Raw genomic sequence first — 24,619 nt, 5'->3', positions numbered from 1 at the left:
TAATAGAGAATAAGCAGAAATAAATAGAATTTGCTAACTTCTAATTTGATCAAAGTGCAATTTACACACTTCTCACCACCCCATCTAGAACACCAAGCTGATGATTTTTTCGTCTTACTCTCATTTTTATTGCTCCAGAATTGTTGTATAGTATCATTGTGGTATTTTACACAGTGATAGTGCTTGCCTAGGTCAGGGAGTTTTCTTCAAAGCTAGAAGACTGGAAGAAAGGGCTATGGGAGAGTCAAGAATTAATTATCTTTTAGAGCAGACAGCTCTTCTTCCTCAAAAGTGAGTGTTGGAACATGGTGTGAAGGTTGATTTTCAAACGATGTCATAGCTAACTCAACTGTACTCTTTCAAAGACATGCATTTAGTTTGCTAGAAAAGAGAATTCAGTTTGAACTGATTCAGTTTGCCAGCCCTTCAGCAAACATATTCTATTGACTGATTATTTTTCTATATATAGAAACTAACTTCTCAAAAGCTAGCCTTGAGAGAAGCCAAATGAGAAGTGTGCATTAGATAAACAACCTTTGCGTGAATGAACATTTAAGTTTGCAGCAAGAAAGACTGTTTCTGAAGGAAATTAGGTGATCTAAAAACTGGATTGTATGTATTTGGCCTTACTAGCAAAAGGTTGAAATAGGGATAGATTGGAGATGATTTTTTTTTCTTCACAGTCCTGATATTCAAATGTAGAAACTGGAAATGACAAATACAACAGTCCAATATTTATTGTTTGATTTTCAAACTGTTTGCTAACCTTTTATAATTTCATGAAACAATTTGAAAGTATAGAGTAAAATTTTGAACTGAAAAATAACCTGCATTTTTTTCTGGTAACACCTTTGTTATGGATGACCCCATTTTATTGAACAACATGTAGTGGCATAATTTTCATGCTTTAGGCATAAATATGCAGTAGAATTTACCTGATTCAGATATTATCATTGTAAATGTGCCAAAATTAATTTAAAGATTAGGAAGTTAAGTTGCCAAAATAAAACTTCATTAAGTGTGCCTTAGGTATTTAGCTGTAAAATTTTAACTACCTTTTTGTGTCTTCCTTCATATAAATTTCTTTAATAAATTAATTGCTTTAGCAGTATGCAATGCCAGACCATGAAAGCTCCTCCTATATGTGCTACCAGCTGATCTCAAGAAACAAATAAGCCATCTGAAATGCAAGTTTAGGACATTTCAGCCTTGGCACTCAGGAAACGATGCTGAGGACAGGGCTTTTTATTCAAGTGGGAGGATATATCTAAAACTAGTTACAGATCTTCCTTATCCTGTAAGTGATATGGTAAAATCTTTATCTTGAATTGTAAGATATATATCGTATACCTAAAAGAAGTGAGGGAACAGTGAACTGTAGGAGTACTTTCATCTTGAGATGAAAACATCCATCTAGGAATCAAGAACCAGATGTTGGCTACCTCTGATCTAAGCGTTACATACAGTATTCATCACAGTCACATACTGAGTATAATATTTTAATCTTCGTAGCACTCATTGGGGCTTTTTTGTTGTTTTTTGGGGGGATTTAGGAGAAAAAAATCTGTGTCTTAGAGGTTTTTAAAAATACAGCTAAGGCAAAATGTGCAAGCATAATTACAAGCTGAAATAAAGAACAAAGATCTGAATAACGTAATAACTGAAATTCATCATCTGCACTCATGTAATTTAGTTGGTGTTTCACATGTGTTTCACATGCCCAAATTAGCTTTCCCCTTTGAGGAATTCTGCAGAAGCAAGTTAATTTGCACAAGTTACTGCTGTACATCTGTAGATTTAAAACTCATTTGATATTTTGAGTAATAACTTCTAAAGAATTTTCTTATATGGAGAGTAGTAGGTTCATACTTTCTTTTTTGATTAGCTGTTGCTCCTAGATTTACCATTTTTCCCTTTTTCCCTTTTTTTGGTGGGGGTCAATGTCCTTTTCCTTGCATAACAGTCATAGCATAAATTATGTTAAAGATGCCTGCTGTTTTGTTTGGCCATACTATGAAATCTCTTAAAGATATGTGAGAAAGTTTGTTGAAAAACTAAGATTTAGTGGGAAGATTAGAGAGGCTGGTCTTTTATGTTTTTGTGGCAGTGATGTAGTCTTTATGTTTAGTAGTGACGTGTGCTGCTTCTTTAGGAGGTATTCTTTAATTTCAAGCTGCTCCTTTCCACAAATAACAGCAGATCAAAAATATAAATGAACTCAAAATATATTAAAACACATTTGCTACTTATTTTTGCAAACTATCTATGAACAGTTTTGTCCAATTGGATTCCATGGACATTTCTACAACAGCTTTCTGGTCTGCTACTGGAATTAGATACTTTGTCGGGAGTTATGTATTGCATAGTGGTGGTGGTGGTGATGATAGCAGTGTTTTCACCTTTGAAATGTATGAGAAAATCTCTTAACTCCTTTATTTTGGCCACAAAATCCTGTTGTCAAACTCTTTTTCTACAACAACTGTCAAAAGCTCTGCTACTATCTTTAACCCATGACTTGGTAAGCAATTGTCTGTAGAGGTTTTACTGAGTTTAAGTCTCTAGAAGTGAGTGAAGTTCTATGAAGTAATACATTCTCCCCACTCAGCTAGGAAAAAGTGTTTGAAAAGGTGATCCAGATTTTGCAGTAGGTCTTCATGTCTAGCCAAGAACAATTAAAAACAACTAAAGTTGCATTATCAGTTTAACAACCTGAGGGGAAGAAACATAGTAAATATTTATAGGTAAACTCAGAAGATCATGAAAGCTATGTTATTTAATTGGTTCTTTTGTTGACTTTTCTATTTTTAGAAAAAAAATTAAATACTTCAGGCAATGGAAAAAGACACATAATTAGCCAACACAGTGGTGAGAATACAAACATTTGGATATGATATGAGTTTGTAGTGCATTCTTTATTTTTCACAGTAAAATTGTATAGATGGTTGCTGACAAGGTACAAAGACATACCCTGCATTACACTGCAGAGTTTGAATATTTCCTAATTGTATTCATTAATTTCTCCTTGATTTAACATTTTCCACTGTGCAGACTTGTAGTCCCAGAGAAGTTTATCTATGACATCAAGTACGGAAGGAAGGAAGGAAGACCTTCAGGTGGTCTGCCTAACAGTTCTTTGTAATTGAAAGCTATTACTTATTTCTATTATGACTTGTTTGTTAGTCTTTGGTTCATTCAGGTTTTAGGCTTTTCTCTGCTCAAGTGCAAATCTTTCAGTTTCATAACGATAAAGATACTGAGCAAGAAGGCATTTTTAAAGAACTATTTAGTATACATAGTGGACAGTTGTTGACTGGAATTGGGCAAGTGCATTTCCGCACTGCTTCCCTCTCTCTTAAAACAGGTTGTGGTAGGCTGCATCAGACTATTCTATCATAATCAATATGCACTGCAGAAGGAGAAGAGAGGTTAGCCGTGTAAACTACCCTATCATTATATTAAATTGAAATGACATATAAGAATCCACCTCAATCTTCAAATTGCCATTATGTGAATCATCAAAGGTGTGACAACAGACTACAATGTGGGACACTGGTCTGCTTCTTGTTTTCTTCCTGCTCTTCTCCACTCTACCTTCCTACCTACCTTTCCTCTTCCTCCTTATTTCTCAGGTGCTCCCACCATTTTGTTTGTTGTTTCTTCCTTGCCTTCCTCTCAGCCTAGGACTACCAAGAGGCAGCAGCAGCAGCTCTTAGTGCTGCCAGGTGCAGCCAGCAGAAGGCTGGCAGGTATCTCCCTCCTGTGCCTTCCAGAATAGGTGCCTCCTGACTATGAGGAGGCTTACACCTACAGGATGCATTTGCCACTGGCATATTCTCTCTTATTTTTTTCTTTTCTCTCCAGCAGCTAAACCAGCGCTACTCAACTGGCAGAATCTATTGTAGGCCCAAGCTATGAATAAGTTTTGCCAAAGTCTCATCATGTGATGTAAGATCTTGTATTTCTCACTGTTTTTCCAGTCCTTCAGGGAATATAGATGTATGAGCTGCTGCAGTTCCATCTGCAGAGGAATCATGTGGAGATTGACTGGCCGAGCAGAACTGTAGCTGGTATACTGCTTCCAGCTTTGTGGACCACTGTAAGCTAATCTAGCCTGTTTAGGTAAAAGATGTAGATATATGAACCTCATCATCAGATATTTCTTTGCATAGGTCAGTACAGATGTACTTACAGCACAGCAGCAGATGACAATGCAGAATTCTTAAAACTGCCACCATAGTCTTTCTTTTCTTTGTGAGGTATGTTTAAGAATGTAGGAAAGGACGGGTTTACATTGTTACAGGTTTTACACAACTCTAGATGAAAGCAAAGCTGATTAGGAATGTTCTGGGTTTTTTGTTTGCTTCTATTTCTTGCGCTTGTTTTTCCTATAAGGAGGAAACCAAACAACAAAAACAAGGCTGACAGGTATTTTGGTTGAGCAATCTGACATTTTTTTAGCCAAAACTTACACTAGTGATTGCAAACCCGTGGAATTCCTTGCCACAGGATACTCCGAATTTTAAAAGTTCACAGTAATGAGTTTGAGAGGAGACTGGATGAGCTGGTGAAAGAGAAGTCCCCTGAAAATAACTAAATATAGAGAAACCATGTCTGGTTCAGGAACTCCCTGAGCTGTAAATAATTGAAGCATGGGAGAATTGCTGGGAGAATTATCATGTGTGATTAGCCAACTCTTTTGGCATCTGCTTTCGGCCAGTGTTGGAGGCAAGGCTACATAAATTTTTGGTCTAACCCAGTACAGCTCCTTGTATTTTCCTGTTGAGGAAATTGTTCATTTACAACATTTTAATATTTTTCCTGGTTCATGGATTTTTTAGTCTAATCATGAAAATCTGTATCATGAAAATATTACAGTCTGTCTTTCAAATCTCACCAACATCGCTTTTATGTAAATCATGGGATAAAATCTTGACTTTTTACTCCAAGGACTCCCCTGCCATAGTAAAACTACAGTTTTACCACCCATAAAAACTTGATTACAATGCAGCACAACCCTCTGAACAATAATCATTTCAGAAAAATCAGTGTCCTGAATAAGTTTAAAAGGAAAATAATCTCTTCTCAGCAATGGAGAAGAAGTGAAAAATAGTGGGAAACTCTAGCTGGTTGTGTAAATTAAATGTATGAAATTTCACCTGGTTGATATTTAACACCTGGACTGTAGTAAGTTTTCGAACTCTGTAGAACTGCAACTAGAGCTGGGTACACAGCATTTATCTGTACTGAGTCATCAACTCTGCCAGTGTTTCTTGAGCTTGTAGTCAAGGAAGAGGGGAGATATTTCGGGGAGAGACATGAACAGCCAAGACGGTGATATATGCATATATACATATATGTTTATATTTAAAGAGTGGGTGGACTGACTTCCTTAAATAAAACCTTTCATCATTCCAAGTACTAAAATGTATGGTAATAATGTAAAAAATGGGGACTAGCATGGTTCAAATACATAGGGCTCAACAAAGCTGCTTGACCATGTCTCATCTGTATCATACTGATGCTAAGTTGACTGTTCCACCATAGTCTTTCATGACCTAAGATTTATGCAAGTAGTGTAAAGGTGAATGGCTGAACTTTGATTTAGAGTGAAGTTCTTATAAGTGAAAGCACATGTCCAGAAATACCTTTTGAGTTTGTTTGGGAGGGTGTTGTTGGTTTTTCCCCTATGAAGGAAACCACAGACAGCTAGACTATTCTGGTTCATTTCAAGCGTATCTATTGGCACCCTTTTCTTTTATGCAGTTGTCTGTTTTTACAGGCTTAAAAGAGATTGTTTGTTGCTGATTATCTGGTATGTTTGTTCCAGTTTTTGAGCTTTTGTTTCATCAAAATACAACAAATTATTTGAGTAAAATGTCAGTGAATTCAGACATCTGAGACTTTAAATACTGGCTAGATTTCAACTTCGTATTAACAGCTTACAATATCCATAGTGAAGCAATTGTTATAGACAAAGATAAAAAGCAGAACCTTTGACTATGTACATTCAGCATGTGGCAAAAGTAGGTATCTCCGAACATTTTTATTAGTATAATGCATATACAAACCCTGTAATTAATATATTTGTACTCAGTAGTGTTCATTATGTGAACTGTTATCAGAATTACTCCTTAAGATATCTTGTTAGATACAGTGGGCTCGATATGGTCTTACTATGGTGGTTTTACTCTGGTGAGATGGCATTGAGTTTATTAAAGTTCCCTTTCATACACACTTGAAGATAATAGACTCAGGCCATTATACCTCAAACATATATGATCTAGATAGCATGTTAATCCATTTTCTTCATCTTTATGTATGCAGCTATTTCAACTATCAATGGTTTCAACCATCTGGAGGTGTAAAGTTATGATCAATATTGTGATATTTTTCCTTATGTAATGTTTATGTAGTGAAAGTAGAAATTATGATGTTGCTTTTGGCATTTTCTACTGCCTGCTGTTTGTCCTCCCATAACTTGCTTTCTTCTCTCCCCTGCCCCCCCACCTGAATTGAACTGTGTTACAGAGTAACATAAAGGCCAAATCATTATTTGAACTTTCTGAGATACTTTTTGAAAGTTCTCTACTTTGCCAGGTTAGATCTATGTTTGGTGTTTAGAAAATGTATGCATTAGTGATCATTAATTGCCAGTCCATTACATCAGTTGGTTTTTATAAACAGCTAAAGTTTATTAAATGATTTTGAGATTTAAATGAAGAGATTGTATTTTTTTTCCATTAATATTTGTGCACAAATAACCACTCAATTTATCATTAGAAATGTATATTTACAAACAGCCAAATTTTTTGCTGTATTTTTCTTGGTTTTTGTTTTGGTAAATTTGGTTATTACTATAACTTTGAATATGATGAGGTTGTCAATTCTTTGTTAGTTATCTGTGAACATGAAGGATACTTCTAATAAGTATTTGGATTTGTTTCATTAATGTGTGCAATATAGGGAAAAAAGTGATACTTAATGCTCTGTTCTTTCTCTACTACTTGGTGCTTTACAAAGCTTTGCATTTTAAATATTATAAAATTATTGTGATGTTCACCATGTATATTAGTAGCTGTTAAAGAAAAGCTTTTTTCAAAGTCCCTTGGGGTCAAGAGGATTTTTTTCTATTGTCTCCAAGAGACTTCAGGACAAGTGCTTTGTGTGTTAGGGATATTAGTGACTTTAGAGTGTAATATGAGAAATACATTTTATTTATGTTCTATTCATCTAACAAAACCCAGTTCCTCCCAGTCTAAACACACAAGTACAGAGCCTTAGTCTTCTTTCCCTGGTGCTCTAAAAAATGCACACGTCATTAGTGTTATATTATGGATCAGGGTTCCTTAGGGAGTCTTAAACCATTAATAAATTTTGTCCAGGCCTCGCCTAGCCATGGGTAAAGCGGTTCAGGTGCTTAACAGGCATCTAATGCCATTTTAGACAAGCAACATTACCCAGTTTGGCCCCTAGCTGTCTCTTCATAAGAAAAGGGTCTTCCGTAGGTCCTATGTCATAGGTACTGATGATGTACAAATGCTTCAGATATCTTATGACATCAATCAAATGAATCTAGTTCTAAGGCACCTGTATCCCACTCATGATGTCTCCTGAATGTCACCAGAGATCTCAAAGAATGGCTTCCTGACATCACCAGCTGGCCTGGAAATCAAGACACTGCATCCTCCCTTCTGCTGAGGGCAAGCTAGTATCCTTAGTGCCCAGAAACAGTGCTATTTATCAGTGATCAGACCAGAGAGGATTCGTATTGTGTCCTCAGACATAGTTGCAGAACAGTACCTTTAGTGTGATTACAGCTGAACTTTCCAAGTTCCTTGCTTAGAGAATCTAACTATCTTACAGTTGTAATGGCATTTGTAATTTCCCAGTTAAGAAAAAAAAAAAAGCAAGTAAAAAGCAGTAAAAACCCAGTAAAAAGTAAGGCCTTGTTAACTGTTCCAGAGAACTACGTTTATTTTAGTACTTGAGTTTTCTCACCTCTGGAGTCCTAGGTTACCACTTCTCTAACAGTATGGTAATATTTATGTGTAACACAGGATCTCATTATATTTCACTAAGGAAGTACACCTCTTTCTTACGTTTTGTGTCACATTAAGTCACTTTGTCAAACTGTGATTACATATCAGCCCACGCTGAGGTTTGTGTCTCAGGTTTTAAAGAGTAGTATTAGGCTTTAGTTGAGGAAACTTGAAAAACACATTACCTGCTCACATTGTGCTTCACTTCAAGCTGTTCTCTTGTTCGTAAAAATATAAACATTAATTTCACAAATTCAGTTCCAAAGTATTTATTAAATCCCTGTAGCAACTATTCCCTGCCTTGCTAGGAGGTAGCCCTGACATTGGCTGCTGCTTACGTTCACATGACCTTTGTTATTTGTATCATATTCAACAAAACACCAAATATGCTCCCGTATTGCTGCTTCCAGAACAGTGCCTGTCAGCAGTGTGCCTGTCTCCCGTCTTTGCTGATGTCGCAGCACTAAGGGCAATGCCTTGCAGAGCACTGCTGCACCTCAAAATGTCCGAGCCCAGGCAAACGTGGACTTTGAAGTCCGTGCTGAATCCCATCGATAGCAGGGGCCAGCATGCCGCTCCTTAGTGTCAAGAACAGAATTGGGTGGGGGCTGAAAGCTAATTTCTGCTTTTCTTTTTGTGAACTTTGTTCTACTTCGACATCTTCCCTCCAGCAGAGTTTAAATCTTTTCTATTATAAATACAATAAGGAGTATAAAATGCAGTTGTATTTATCTACTGGATTGTGTGCTTAAGGCCAGGGTTCTGCATGTGTTTCTGAATGTGGATGAAGTTAACTAGCAAATTATGTCTTTGAGGAAATCTTTGACTGAATAGAGGTATTTGCTTAAATTTTTGTAGGATCAGGTGCCTTCACATTTTCAATTTGCAGTAAAAGTAACAACAAATCAGTGAATAAGCTACTCTCGTACTATAAAATCACAGAGCCTTGGCAGTTTTTTCCATTGATAATGTTAGAGTTCTTTTCCCTTATGCCTCGGCGCTTGAAAATCCATTCCCTCACCAAATTTCCAGAGTTTGCCAATAGCTCTCCGAGGCTTACCCCAAGTTCAGTATGTGCTTCCCACTTACAATGCAAGCTCTCTTACCTGGTTTGCAGCACATGGCTGTGACCCCCCGTGCTCCCCCAAGCCCTCTGCAGCCAGCCGTGAACTCCCGCAGGCGTCTTGGCCGGCGGGGTGGCCCTAGGAGCCCAGGCCCCCCCCCAGCCCAGGGCAGAAGGGCAACCTCAGAGACGCAGCTGCCTGCCGCTGGGCAACAGATTCCAAGGTTAGGCCGGAGACCAGAAAACTTCTTTCTGCATTGACAATGCATTAAAAAGTGATTTTAAGAAGGCACATTAACTGATATACTGTGTTTATGGCTTTCAGAGATCCCGCTGGTCCTGTATCTCTTTGCCCTGATTTCCGTCACCTGGCTGTGGGGAGGACTGCACATGGCTTACAGGCACCTCTGGATGCTGGTCTTCTTTATCATCTTCAACAGCCTGCAGGTAAGAGCTGGTGCTTTTTCCTTCTGTCCTGTTACTGAGATTGGGATCATCTCCACTGCTTGTAACATGCTTGGCATTTCAGCTTGACTAGCTGAACAAAAACCAGGAACAAATAAAGGTTAGTATCTGACACATGAGCAGTGCTAGTTATGTATTCTACTTATTTCTGAGATTAACGTATAGAATACATATTCAAGTAAGAGATGCTTTGTTTTGATACAATGGCAATAATCACATAGACTTAATTTCATCGTTAATTCACTGGGAAAGAAAACTACTTGCTTCTTTACATAAGACATTACTGAGGTGATTATAACAATGAAACTGAAGTATCTGCATCCATTGCAAAAACATTGAGTACCTCAGTTTTCTGTATCTGGTAACACTACTTAAAAAAGCTCTTGAAGCTTTAATATTATGTAACTTTAATATTAAAGTTTTTTCATTATTAGAGGTGAGCCTTGAGGCTTAGCTTTCCTTATACAGCATACATATTGGTAAAACAAAGATCTTTTCAATGAAAAAATTAAATATAGACTAGATATTGAATATTAGTTATAAAAAATACAAAAATGAATGTAAACTCTCTTCAATAAATAGGGCTACATATTAATGTGAATGATCCATTCCACAAAAATAGGCCTTTGCAGAATTTCATACATGTATGTACTTTCCTTGTACTCAATACTGTATTACACTGAATTTAAAACAATACCATATAGCGCAGAGTTGTTTACAGAACAGAGGACACAGTATCGAGGATGGGAGATACCTGAAAACTGTGAATTGATGAAGAATTAAATAAATATGTATCTAAATCTAGGCTATGCAAGTTCTCTGGCCATCTTTGTCACAGAAATATCCATGTCATCCTGTTAAGGTCTATCATGTATTATTTACCTATATTCAAAATTCTTGAACCTCATGACATAGGAATTAATAAAAAAGGTCTTATTTCACAAAACAGATTAATTTTAGAATTCAAAACAGATTAATTTTACAGTTGAATACAAAAAGTGGGGTTTTCCTCAAGCAGAAATCTACACATTTGCAAAATGTATGTCTCAGACACAAGCATGTTTTTAAACTGAGAAAAACAAAATGTAGCTTATTCTCCTTGTAATGCATCCAATTATGCAGTCTATATTGGCATATGAAATGGCTCAAATTAGGGTTATGATATTTTTGTCTTTGGAGTTGTGCAAACAGATTTCTCAGTTTTTCTACCCCTTAATATCAAGTATATTCTTACCGTTTAAAAATTCTTAATGGTAATTTTCTGTGAGCAAATAAAATTGATTTTTAAGAAGGCACCTGGGCTTCCTCTCAGTGAGACTACCACAACTCTGCAGAAGTGGCTATTGCTATAGTCACTAGCAATGGACATTCCCTTCCTTTCCTCTACTCCTGCAAAATCGCAGAGTATAGGAAACTCCCCACAGCAGTAAAACCATAGCTATTGTGGCTCTGTAGTAAAACATATCACTGATATAAATCATAGATGTGTGGTGGGTGACAGGTGCGTATATATATATGTAGATATATATCTGTTTATGTACCTATGTGTATGTCCTTCCTTATTGTCTTTCTATGAAGAATTATTACTACAATCCAGTACAGCTTTGTGTTACATAGCTCTATCTTTGATACAAGTTTCCAGAGAAGGTAGCTCATAATTGAGATTTTACTCTGGAGGTATCACTTTTGCACTAGCACTGTAATATGCATGGATATTTGACTTAAAATAAAATGACTTTATTGCCAGAGGATATTTAGAGGAGATGGATGTGAATAGTTGGTGAGTAACCTCAAGAAAGATCATTCATGGCCAAAATGTTGACCCTTCTATATGACCGCAAGAAGAGACTTTATATTAGTCTGTTTTATATAACTTAGAATGTCTTATTCAAGTAAAGACAAGCAAAGAAACAAAGCTGTAGAATTATTGTTATTTTAATTAATGTTGCAAGTTCATATAATAGAAGCAAGAAGTGAAACAGGATGATGAAAACCAGCCATGTAACATATGAGGCCCCCAAGGGTCCTCATAGAGGATTCTTTGTCCAGTATGATAGTAGGTAATATGGAAAACACAGATATAAAAGCATGCCTGGAATAATATTTAAGTCATAACTGATATTTGAGAAGCACCTTTGCATGACCTTGCAACCTTGCAAAATTAGAATTTTGTTTAAATCTAGTTTATAGTGAGATGAAAATATTTACTTTTCTCAATCCATGTGAAGTTTTTCAGTTGGATAAAAGCAATGCCCTTTATGTAGTTTTGTTTCCGTTCATGCCTTTAAAAATCTTTGAACTTGAGAAATAGATTATTTTTCCCTTTATTGGCTAATCCTTTGTTGTTGACTGATCTCTTACCAGCATTGCTGGAACTTGGCTTTATGGGAATTTTGATGTCAGAATTATTCCTATCCATAATTTCATGTAACTGAAAGAATATATATTTTTGCATGTATTGTTTTGATATTCAAGGACCTGACATAAATAAAACTTCCATTATCAAGCACTACACTTTTCTAGCAGCTATATCTTGCAACAGCAATGTGTCATGCACAAAGATCAAATAACTTTCATTGGTAGCAGCACTTCTAATCTTTGAGAGATATGTCCCCAGTTGAGTCTCCACCCTCAGTTAGACAGCTGGGAAATAAATATTCAGAAATTTTATTTGAGGTCCTGTCTCCTTCCAAGGAGCCAGGAAATGAAAAATTAAGCCTCAAATATTACAGGCTTCACCCTTCCAACTCACAGGCTTGCCTCGGATTGTTACCATTACCTTACAACACTGTGCAGGGAGCACAGCTCTAGTTTCAAAGCTGCAGTGAAGCCAGGCTGCCAGCGTTGCTTTTCTACCTAAAACTCGATGAAATTCTCTACCAACACAAGCAACTGCTTCACCAAATAGATATGATTTGTGCTGTGAAGATACAATGTTAACCATATTGCTTTTATCCTCAAGAGGTTTGTCTGTTGAACTAGGTAGGAGCACATATTCTGTACGTCTTTTCTGTGAATCACTCAGTCTCCTAGTCCTTCCAAGTCTGTCTTTAAGTATTTTCAACCTCTCCTTCAAGTGACAGATATCACAGTTCTGCAGTAGGATTCTTTAGCAGGTTTTTGGTAGACTGCAGTGCTATGGCAGGAATACAGGAATAGAAAAAAATAAAGAATTGAGGAGACATATGCTGTCTGTCAACTAATCCCTAAATAAGCTTGTTCAAGAAACTTGCACTCCTGTGGTTTGTCTCTTTTGTATCAGGATTGATACATTTGGCTTCTTGCCCTAGTGAAAGATGATAGTATCAGGTCCTCAAGGTAGAAGAGCCATCACATTATACTTTTTGAAGTGTAAAGCTGTCAGATGTTTAAAGGAAAAAAAAAAATCTTTCTAATGTGGGGTACCCTGAGAAAAGTAGTAGAAATTGAAGAGATCTTCTTTCCCAGTACTAGAGTTTTTTATGTTTCTTTGCTTGTTTTAATAGGCAGTTGTCTTCAGAGCTTTGTATACCTCTACAATAAAACAGGTTTAAAAAAACATTTCCTGAAACACCACCACATTTTAAATAACCACACCACATATATTGTTCTCCTGTTTTACAAGTTACAATTATCTGATCAGGAAACAGAAATACTGCCATGTGACTGAGGTGACCAGACATGTAGTGTGAATTAAAAAACAGTGAAAGATCAAGATGAACAGTTTGTAAATAATACCCATTTTCCTTAATTTTTGCTGTTCATCAGATAACCATATATATAGAACTATCTTAATAAAAAAAAAAGTCAATATGCGAAGTATTTGTGTGTAGAAAAAAATTATAACAAATACTACTCACAATGAATAAATCAACCTTTTGCTGTAAGTTTTAGGAAGCTTTTACATATGATAACTTTCACTAATGAGGAGCTAGCAGGGCTAGTCCCTGGAGGCCTGTCTCTGGAGGCTGGTCTCTGAAAATTCCTTCTGGCCTACAGATTTGGCAAAGCAAGGTTTATTCCTGACATGGACAGCCAGTCCCCAGTGTCCTTTGAAGTTTTAATCTCAGTCCCAGTATTCTGGAAGGAGAGAGAAAGATGAAATAGGATTTAACAGTGGCTAGCACATTTTCAGAATGATTTCAAGAGGAACTAGCTATCTTTTAGTGTATGCTGTTTGCATGTCATTCCCATGCCTTACATCTTTATCAGCTCTCAGAGTTGATAATGATTATTAAAACTAGGCCAAGTGTTTCTGCAATACAAGGCTATTTTACCTTTTATTGGTGGGTATTTTTATTATACAACATGCCATGTTTCGGTTTGAGAACAATTCAGTGTTCATTAAGAGCTTTTTCCTATGGGGAAAGAAAACATGGGATAGTTTACAAGAAACAGAGACCTGCTTCTCCACTGCTAAAGAGTTACAGACCATGTAACAAAGAAAAACATGACACATTACGATGTATTTGTTACCCACATGGATTCAACACAGGAGACTGGGAAGACATTATATATTATCCAATTTAGTTATTTAGCCTTATGACAAACAACTCCTAGGAAATGCACTTGATAGAAGAATCATCTACTAAGGACAAATTGTTTCCGAGCACTTCCTTTAAGAAACGGTTTCCATCAGAGGTGCATTTATAGTACAAGCGATTCATATGCATGGAGAGGAAAGCTAGTCCTTTCCCTGTAGCTTCAGGAATAAACATGTAAAGTGCTGTGTGGGGAGACAATAGGTGATTTACATGGTCATTGAATAAATAGTGACCTAGAAAATAAATACAGCTCAACTGTTTCTGTTCACTGAGGCCAAAATGAAAGTTTAAAAGGTACCTTAAATCTTAGCCATCCAGTGAGCTTTTCTAAAGTAGGAAATCCAAAAATAAATTTAAAAAAGCATAAGAGGAAAAGGATGAGAGGCATATTTAGGATATCTGATGTTTTGAGTTCCTCAGCAGTATGTTCCTGATTATACTACCCAGGCAGCATCTGTGTCACAGAAACATACTCCGTGTTCTCATGTGAAAGGCCTTGGCTCCTGATCTTTTCAATTGCAAAACAGATAGGAACATTTGTCTCTGCTCTTTACATTTGATTGCCTAAGCAGATTTACTCACAGTATATTTTTGGGAGTCAGGACTAGTAACTTAAGCTGTTTGTCTCAAAAGGTTAGGATTTCATGAGCCAATTTGTATATGCTGTGCTAATATAAATGAGCGCTGTGTTTTTCATGAGATTAATGGGGTGTTTGGGGTTTGTACAGGTGCATCATCAGTGGCTGATTTACCATTCCATTACAACCTGATCCAAAGTTCACTCAAGTGGGTGGAACTCGTCCTACAGTTTGCAGAGGACTTGGGATTAGGCTTTACATAGACTATGAGGCTTTCCCCATAGCTGACTCAGTTTATTTTTACAGTTTCTCAGGTACAATCTTGATTATTATTTGGCTGTATTTCTGGCACCCTGCCCTGGACACCCCAACCTTCTGTCTTATAACTTAGGATATATATCTACACTGCAAACTACATGACATTAGATACCCCTGAGCTACCTTTACGTAAGAGGGATCACATGTAGCTAGCCAGGGGAGTACAGAGCTCAGCAGGTACCCTCAGCTTCTTGGCAGTGCAGATTAGCCTGTGTGGAATCGCATGATGCTTCAACAAGGTTTCTTGTTAAAGGTAGTCCAGCTTTCTCCACAGTACCCTGTCTACGTTACAGAGGTGCTGATACTCTGTAATGAGAGTCATGTAACTCTTAAGAGATTTCATCAGCTTTAGTACATTGTAGGTTTTTGTATGATCCCAAGACCTGTAAAGGCTTTGCTTGGAATTTGGTAGGAAGGCATCTGAATCAGGTGTTCATCAGAATATCAGCAGATGGATATCAGCTGAGGTTACTACTTAGGTTATACTGCAGTGATATATTCAATTTCATGTGTGATACAAGAGTGATACTATTGATGGTCATCTCCAAACTGGATACAGATATTTATTTCTACCTTAATAATTGTTAGATTTCTCAAAATAAAATGCTTTAACGGCTGTAAATGTAATGTTGACACTCACCAAGTTTACTCCTGCACTGGTGCAATGTATGTTGTGCCACGCAGACTTACTGTGATCTTGGTGGCATTGAGGTATAGAACTTTCAATGACTTGAGTGAATTCAGAGGAAGAAAGGAGCAGGCTATATTATGATGGTATCCTGAAATTAAATTTTCCTTAACTGTTAAACCCGTCTATTGCAGTTAGCACTTCCCTTTTGGAAATCCTATTGTTTTTCCTGTTATGGACTTTTGTAACTAAAATGGCATAGTGGTAATTGCCACTATGAAAACCAAATGCTAAAAGATTCAGTATTAAAGAGGCGAAGTTGTAAAGGAAAAAACAAACAAACAAAATCAAATGCTAGACAGTGGGATATGAATAAACGTGCTGGGCCACAAAGGCTTCTTAAAGATTATGCCAAAAGAAAAAAAAGAAAGTGATATTATACTCCAGATAAGCCCAACAAAGACAGTGAAGTGATCATAGTACTGCCAGGATAAGGTGAACTACAAGCAGAATATCAAGAAAAGTACATAAGCTCATTCAAACGTAAATAGTAAAAGCGATACCAAACCCTTTACCATCAGCTCAGATCACTGAGTGCATAAACTAAGCATCATTAAACATAACTTAAAGAATTCATATAGTACCTTGGAAACAAACAGATCCAAGCAGGCTTTGTATTTTGAGATCACTGCAATAAAGTAGATTCTCATACTGATACTGAAGACTTGGACTGTCTTCCAGACACACTGTACTTGGAAGGAGAGAAAATAATATACCCAGTACAGTTCTGTTGTTTAATAAGTGAACAACAAAGGAATAGAAAAAGAAGTTGTTGTAGCTGAAGTCATAAACCTTGCAAGTCTGGCCAGTGTTGAAAAAGGCTGTACATTTATTTGTACATTTATTCTAAACAAAACAGTAAAAAGAGCTAATATAAAGCAGATAAAGAAAGCAAAGCTTCTCACGTTTTGACATCAGCAGCTGAACCCAGACTGCCTTTTGGGAAGAAATCGTCAGTGGGCCAATAGCATTGGTTTGCTTTATACTAGCAGATCAAACATATGAAGCCATCTGAGTGGCCTGAGTAATGAATGAGTCAAGACAATGCAGTGTTCAAGTTTATATTCCTTTTCCCATATGTATTACTTCATAGTTAGTTATTTGTTAAAGAAGAAACAACTGATTTCTTGGTTACCACCCTACACATACTATACTATATAATTACTATAGTGAATTATGAAGTTATTATAATACATTCCCTTTACCTGTTCAAGTCCTTACATAATGACCCAAATATCAGTCTAAACTGAAAGCAAAACACAGCAAAAAAGTGTGCAGTATCACGTAAACAAGAGAAACATTGTTATGCTGGGACTAAGCATTTGATAGGAGAAGCTGGTATCAGAACAGAATGGCTTGTGTCTAAAGCTGCATCTATGATGATGAAAGTATCAAATAATGCATAATAAAATTCAAAAAGTACAGCATGAAAGAATCTGGAATGTGCTTTGACTTTCTGGATTTTGGACCAATCATCAACCAAAAATATTTAGTGAGTATTTAAATCAGATGCCCACTTATATTTGAAAAAACATAATATAATGTATGTCTTTAAACAAAAATAGTTGTTAAATAACACTTTAGGTCTTTCAGCATCCATTAAGTTCCTTTAGCAGTTCTTGAAGATCTTTACATACATGTTTTTTAGGAAAACCTTCTAAACACTCCAGTAATTTTCTAAGATAGAAGATGATGAAGCAGTTCTACCCATTCCATTAGAAAAATATTAGTAACAGTAGGAATAACACCTCCCAGAAGAGTTCCTGAAGGACTTACCATGAAGGCTGAGCACCCTGAGCACTGGGAGCTTGACAAATGGAAACTTGATCGTTTCTGTATTTCCAGTTAGGAAACATACCCCTTTCCACTCTCCTCCTCCTCCTCTGCACCTCAGTCAGGTGTGGAGAAGGCTGGGGGCACCGTGGGAGAGGGGAGATATCTGTGAGGCAGGATGTCCCACGGTGACCTCAGACCGTGTCACAGATGTGTCACAGAAGATCTGCAGGGCCCCCTACCAGCATTACCCCACAGACCCTGTGGGCTTTGGCCCTATAATGGTGAGGGAAGCTGCACTGGCCATTTTAGGATGCTGCCCCCACCCCAGTGCCCAAATGCTCTATCACAGATAAGTAATGTAGCTATAATGTGTGTTGCTACATTCAGTGGAGGTATAGCCACTGAAAGAACTTGGGATCAGATGTATTGTTTTCTGCTTCCAACTGTGTCAATAAGCATCTACATTTCTTAATGTGGAGAATACATTAATAACTTGATTTGATATCTATGACAAATTACCTGCCTTTTCATTTTACATTGCTGCCAATCTCCTTGTGTCATTATAAATAGCAATTTTTTCAGTAATTCAGCTAAATGAAATATCTCAATGTAATCAGAATGTAGAATCAAGCTGTAGTTTGCCTTTAAATCCAGACTTTTAAATCCTGTACTATTATTTTAAGACCATTAATTGATAAAGCACTGCCAACTCAGAGAATTCAGAGGTCATGAGCTTGGATTTTAAATTTTGAAAATAATGAATTTCTTTACAGTTGGCTAAAGTACTCAATGTCTTTTTTTTTTTCCAACTAGTCTTCACAGGCAAAGCCTGCTACCTGACCTCTGCATACACTGGCACAATCTGAGAAGGAAAGAGCCAGCAAACAATAGAGGGAGGAGTAGCAGGTTAGGGACTGCTTAGAGAAGTTGCCATACTCAGATCTATGGGGCTGAAAGGGATTCATCTGAAAGTGCTGAAAGAGCTAGCCCATGTGATTGTGCGTCCACTATCATTTTAAAAAAACCTTGGCAATTGAGGAGATGCCTGATGACTAGAAAAAAAAGATAGCCTTACTCTCATATTTTAGAAAGGTAGAATGTAACCTCAGGAAATTTGTGTATGACACTGAACTAGGGGGAGTGGCTGACATGACAGATGGCAGAACTAGTCTGGAGGGAACTTGATAAACTTGAGGAAAAACCTCATGAGGTTCAATAAAGAGAAGTGCAAGGTTATGCTCCTAAGGCAGAATAACCACATGCATTAGCTCAGGCTTGCAAAAATATGGCTGAGTATTAATCCTGCTGAAAAGGACATGGGAGTGTGCCAGGCTGAGTATGACACAGCAGTGTACTCATCTTGTAAATGAGGCAAGCCACATAATGAGCTGCATTAGGAAAAACATGGCCAGCAGATTGAGTGAAATTATTATCCCCATCTACTCAGTGCTGATGAGGCCACACCTGTAATGCTGTGTCCAGTTTTGCGACCCCCAGTTCAAGAGGTGTGTGGAGAAACTGGTGAGGGTCCAGGAGAGGGCTACCAAGATGGCCAGAGGCTTAGAGCACATATTCTGTGAAGAGTAGCTGAGGGAGCTGGGCTTATTCAATCTGGTGAAGAGCACACTAATAGAAAATGTAATAGCAGCATGCAAATTCTTGAAGGGTTGTTAAATAGATGAGGGCATCAAACTCTTCTTGGTAGTGCCAGGTGATATAACAAAGGGCAGGGTCGCAACCTGCAGCTTGGGAAGTTTAGGCTGGACACTAGGAAAAATAATTCACTAGGGGGGAAGTGCAGAACTGGAACGTGTTGCCCAGAGAGGTTTTGCACCACCGTTTTTAGAGGTTTTCAGGATTCAGCTACACAAAGCCATATGGACCTGATCAGTAGACTGGCGTTTTGGGTCGACTGAATGTCCTCCAGAAGTCCCTTCCAACCAACTTTTCTGTGATTCTATGATTTGACCTGTTGGAAGCTCTATTTTCAAGCTATTCATTGTGATAAATAGACAATAAAATCAGCCACATCGCCCTGAGATCGAGAGTTTTAAGAAAAGCATCGAATACCATAAGACTAATAATAAAATCCTAAAAGTTGGAAATGATATAGGCATAAAAAGGTTAGGTAAAATATTAACCATCTTTAGGAATAACTATGGGGCAATGAGTTATATGTTTCTCATGTTTCAGCACTGCAGAATTTTATATACACATATTTATCTTCATGCTGAATGCCATTATATTATGAAGGCTAATCTGAACTTTTCTGTGAAGTAAATGCATGTAACATCCTAATAGCCTCTAGAAAAAATAACCATTCCCTTTTCCTCCACCCACACATTTCCTGCTAAAGAACCCTCTATACTGTACAAGGTTGATGTTTCACCAGTAAATGCGAAGGATGCTTTCTGCTTTTTGCTGGTAATAAATACAGATGAGGCCTCGTGTAGGGGTTTATAGAACTCTGGTTAAAAAAGAAAAATCATTCTGTTATTTTTATATACAGCTTCAGTGGCCTCCAAGCAACTACTGTGGAAAGAGTAAATGGCATTGCTGCTTTTATCTCTGGTATTTTCATTATTGCTCAACATATTTGTGATATACAATTTCAGTAGAGACCATGATACGCTGACTAAGATTTAATTCTGAAATAACACTGAAGTAACAGGAATTCAATAAAGATTGACTCCATTATTTTTTTCTGCTAGACTAAAAGCAGCTTCTGGTCTCTGTTTGTGTTTTATTTTATCCTTGACATACAAAACATTTTAAACACGTGCTGCTGCTAGAAATTGTTTACATTTTTGGAATGCCATCCAGCTGATGAGAGCCCAAGGAATATGAGCTAAGGACCACCACCCAGCCTTAATTCATAGGATGATTTGTCAAATTTGAAACAGAAGAGACTAGGAAGGAGTATGGAAAATATATACAAGACTGGGAAGGAGAAAATCCAAGCATTTAAGTGTATAGTTCTTATAGAATAATGCAAAAAGGAACTTTTTTCATGTGAGTAAAAATACTATTGCATACTGCAACCAGTTTAAGGCTCTGTGAAATTTCCAACAGTAAATGGACCACTTAGTAAGTTTTATCGGTTAGTGAAATTCTTATCTGTTGTGGGCAAGTTGTAGCTAAAAACATTGTGAAACTGTCAGTAAGACCAATCCTTGGTAGCTTTTTCTCATAGTAGTTTTTAAAATTTCTTCTTGTGTTACTCTACCTTGAGATAAACTGCAAATTCTTATTTTCCAGTGAAGACAGAACAATGCTCTAAGTGTAGTTGATAATGGCAATAATGGGTTAGAAGTTGGCCAAACTAGGACAGAGTTATGCTAAAGGAAACTGTTTAATGGGTTCTTCTTAGAAGTACTGTATTGTTGCAGGCTCTAACAGTTCCTATTAGGACTGAAGAGCAGGTAGTTTGCCAAAAGAAACAATGACTTTTTTGAAATGAAAGTACAGTTTGCTTTTTTTCTCTGAAGTGTTTTGGAATAGAGTAAGCAAAAAATCCTCAGAAATAAACCTGAAAGGGACTTCTAGAAGTCATCAAAACCTTCTGTGCCACAACACAGGTTCAGTTATATTTTATATACTAAATATATTTAATGAGGATATTTTGATCTTGGCAACTATGGGCTTATTAGTTGTATTTCAACATTATATTGAAGATGAGTAAGTTAAAAATGCAGCTTGGATTTCCTGAGGTTAGGCATACTAGTCTAAGTCACTATCTTGATGAGAAGTTCGCTAATCCAGGCAAAGGAAGTGCAGCAAATCTGTCCAGATCTTAGGGAAGCATTTGATACAGTAGCACAACAAAATTGGAGGAATAAGAGTAAAGGTATGACTAAATGGGAAAAGTAAGAAAACAGTAATTTTGCATCTTGGGATCAATCTTCTCCAGTATTTTCATTATGACTATGGCATAAAAAATGCTAATACAGCTTTTTGATTACACAAAATTAGGAGGTATTGGTTATTCAGAGAAGGACTGATGTATCATACACAATGAAATGGATCATCTTTATTCTGTGGAGTGAATTAATAGAAATTACATGAGACCTGACAACACTAAGTGCAAAATTATGATGCTGATAGTGAAAGAATTTCTGCTATAAACTTGGTTAGCTAGATAGAACTGAGGAACAGAAACTGAGGTGGGTGTACCGCTTTATCACAGCATGAATACAAATTACCAATATGATACAGCCATAAAAGAAGCAAATATGATCCTAATCTGTACCCAATAGAGATATTAATGCCATTGTAAAAGGTACCGGCGATGCATTATTTGGAATCCCTTGTACAGTTGAGTGCATTGTTCAAGAAAAATGAAATCTGTATACAATAGGTGCAGGAAAAAATGTATTAATGAAGAACAGGGATTTGCAAATCTTATTGGAGAAGCCTGAGAGTATTTTACGTGTCAGCAATCATCTGTTCTGTGTCTGCACATTTAGCTGGCCTTGGTCCAGCAGCTATATAATCACATTAGTGTTGTGCTGCACCCAAGATAATATATCCTTTCTCTCAGCAGGCAGTTTTTAGAAACTTAGGTCCTTTGTCAGAGTTGACCCTAAATCAGAGCAACTTTTTGAGTTCCAACACCTCAGTTCTGCTCTGGAGACAAGTTCATGTGAGGGCACAAAGAAAGCTTAGAACATTGCTTTGAAAGTTAAATTCACACTGAACACATTTGCTAGCACAGTGGTCTGCCACTTATGATTTGTATGCACAAACAGTTAAATACCTAACCTGCTCAGAAATACTCTTTGTGGCTGTCATCTCATACCACTAAATTCTGTGATAGTTTTTAAAAAAGGGATCATGATTTTAAGGAATGTTAGCTGTAATGTTGTACATTTGTTCCAAAGTTGGTTGGTTTGAACTTTTTCAAGTGTAATGTTGCCAATGTTTTTCTTCGTACTGAATTTTTGTAACGGACATTTTTCCCCCAACGAGGAACATGTCAACAGTTAAATGTGAGATCTGAATATACCCACTTAGTAACAACTCTCTCAGGAAGCTTTCTAATGCATGTGAGGACTGCAAATCATTTGTGTCTGGAAAGAGTTGAGCAACTGTGAAGCTGGAGCTAACCACAGTTGGATGAAAATTGCCAAATTATGTTTTCTTTATTTTGAGCAAAATGTCAAGTGTTGCTCTTTTGCCTTTGCCTTGACAAAGGTCAATTGGATTAAAAAAAGCACCAAATCAACTTGCGCTGTCAGCTTATTATTTGTTTAAATCTTCAGATGTGTTGTTTTGCTGTTACAGCAGTGTCATGGAAAGTTTTAGTGCAGAGATATATTAGATCCTAAATTGCAAAACTAATAACTACACTGATATTTTTTTCTTTGTTCTTTGTATGTCTGCTTAAAAGAGGATGAGGAGAAGACTTAGTTTTGACAGGGGTGTCCTCTTACTGTATGTGAGTGCACACGTGTGTATATGTATATAAATAAGACATATGATCTGTTGGAGTGCACATTGTCCAAAGAGAGACTTTGTCATATTGTGATTGTGTTTCAGAAAACCTCTAACAAGAAAGCAGGCTGGAAATTGTAAGACTTGTCCTGAGAAATGATCAGTTACTGTGAACACCCACTAGAGGATTTTGAATTTTCAGTATTTCTTAGGCCTCAGCACCCTCTAGGATTAAACATTTGAGCTCCAGGAAACAGGAATCTAGCATGTTTATGGGCAGAGTAATTCCTTTCTGAATGGAGTGGAGCCAAAAGCCCTTAAAGAACCTTTTTTCCATTCCTGACTTTTGAAAGAGGTTAGGAAAACAGTGATTCTCACCATGAAGACTGTTGCTTTCCTGCAAAGCTTTAATATTCCCACGGTAACTTTTGTGTAACCACCTATTAATAGCCAAATATACCAACATATGTGACAGAAATTTTTTCTTCATAAAAGAAAATATGTGCTATAGATCAATTTTCAATTCCGTCATTGCATTTATATCGGTGGACAAAAAAGGGTAAGTCACACTACCCACCTTTAGGCACCCAAATTAGTAAGGTAGTTTATTTATGTGGTCAGTGAAGAGAGAGATATGATTCTAGAGAATGCTTCACTGCACACATGATAGGTTCCTGTTTTCTGAATATTTTCAATTAATCAAATGTTTCAGTATCGAGGCTCTTGATACTAAAATGTTGTACTAAATGGAAATGCCTCTTTTATGTTCCTAAAAAGAAAAGAACAAGTGAAAACAATTAATATTCATATCAAGAATTGGTCACTTTCATGTTGTCCTTTAATGATGAGGAATGCTTGTCCTTTCCTTATTACACTATTTTTTGCTGATAAACATCTTCTAAAGTCTTGAGAAATCTGCTCATGCTAGGATTACTTTCTTTATCAGAGTAACTATATACTTGCCTTTCAGTAAATGTTAATGCCTGGCAATTATTTAGTCTTGAGTATTCCCAAAGACTCAGAAACTCTAATTATTTGTTAATTGTAGTGTTCCAGAGTTCATGCGTGGGCCAGGATTTCATTGTATCAAATACTGTACAAACACAGCCCAAAAAGACACTCTGTGCCCTAAAGAATTTTTAACTTAGGACATGAGACAACAACTGGACACACAGGGCAGGCAGTACAAGGAGGCAGTTAGACAAGAGGCCAGCATGGTGGGCAGGCTGCCAGCTTTTATAGCCAGGGACATAAGGGGAGGTCATCAAGAAGACGAAACCAGCCTATTCAAAGTGGTGCATGGTGGGAGGATGAGAGACAACAAGGCATAAGTTGAAACAAGGTCCCTTCCAACCTAAAGATATCACATATTCCTATGAACTGATTCAGAGAGGAATAAAGATGGTGTCTCTGCTTTAAGATTGCACTAAAGCCTGTAACTGTAGAAGATTTTGCAACAAGCAGCTGAGCTTCTCCTCTTCTTCCCACAACAGAAATCCAGTCCCATCCTTGAAACTCTACCAAACTTTAGTTATGAAGACAACCCTGTCCTTACTTGCTTCTCTGTCGCCTTCTGCATAGTTTTTTTTTTTTTTTATTCATCTGGACATTGCATATATTGAGCACAAAAAGTCTGCTAGCACCAGTTCTGATACTTCTTTGCTTGTCTCGAGGCCCTGTTTCAGATCCTTTTTTTCATTCTTCCCTAAGAAATAGATAATCTCAGAAGGAGGGAC

General features: G+C 37.0%; 1 protein-coding gene across 1 annotated transcript in view; it reads left to right on the top strand.

The window, feature by feature from the left end:
• Nucleotides 1–24,619, top strand: part of LOC112991965 (adhesion G-protein coupled receptor V1) — a 294,714-nt gene that overhangs the window by 243,048 nt on the left and 27,047 nt on the right. The window contains exon 90 of the mRNA XM_064499907.1: nucleotides 9,428–9,549. Within this exon, the coding sequence (XP_064355977.1) occupies nucleotides 9,428–9,549 (122 nt within the window). The remainder of the gene's footprint in view (nucleotides 1–9,427; nucleotides 9,550–24,619) is intronic.

Source organism: Dromaius novaehollandiae, chromosome W, assembly GCF_036370855.1.
Source record: "Dromaius novaehollandiae isolate bDroNov1 chromosome W, bDroNov1.hap1, whole genome shotgun sequence".
Lineage (NCBI taxonomy): Eukaryota > Metazoa > Chordata > Aves > Casuariiformes > Dromaiidae > Dromaius > Dromaius novaehollandiae.
This window is presented reverse-complemented; position numbering and strand designations above follow the sequence as displayed.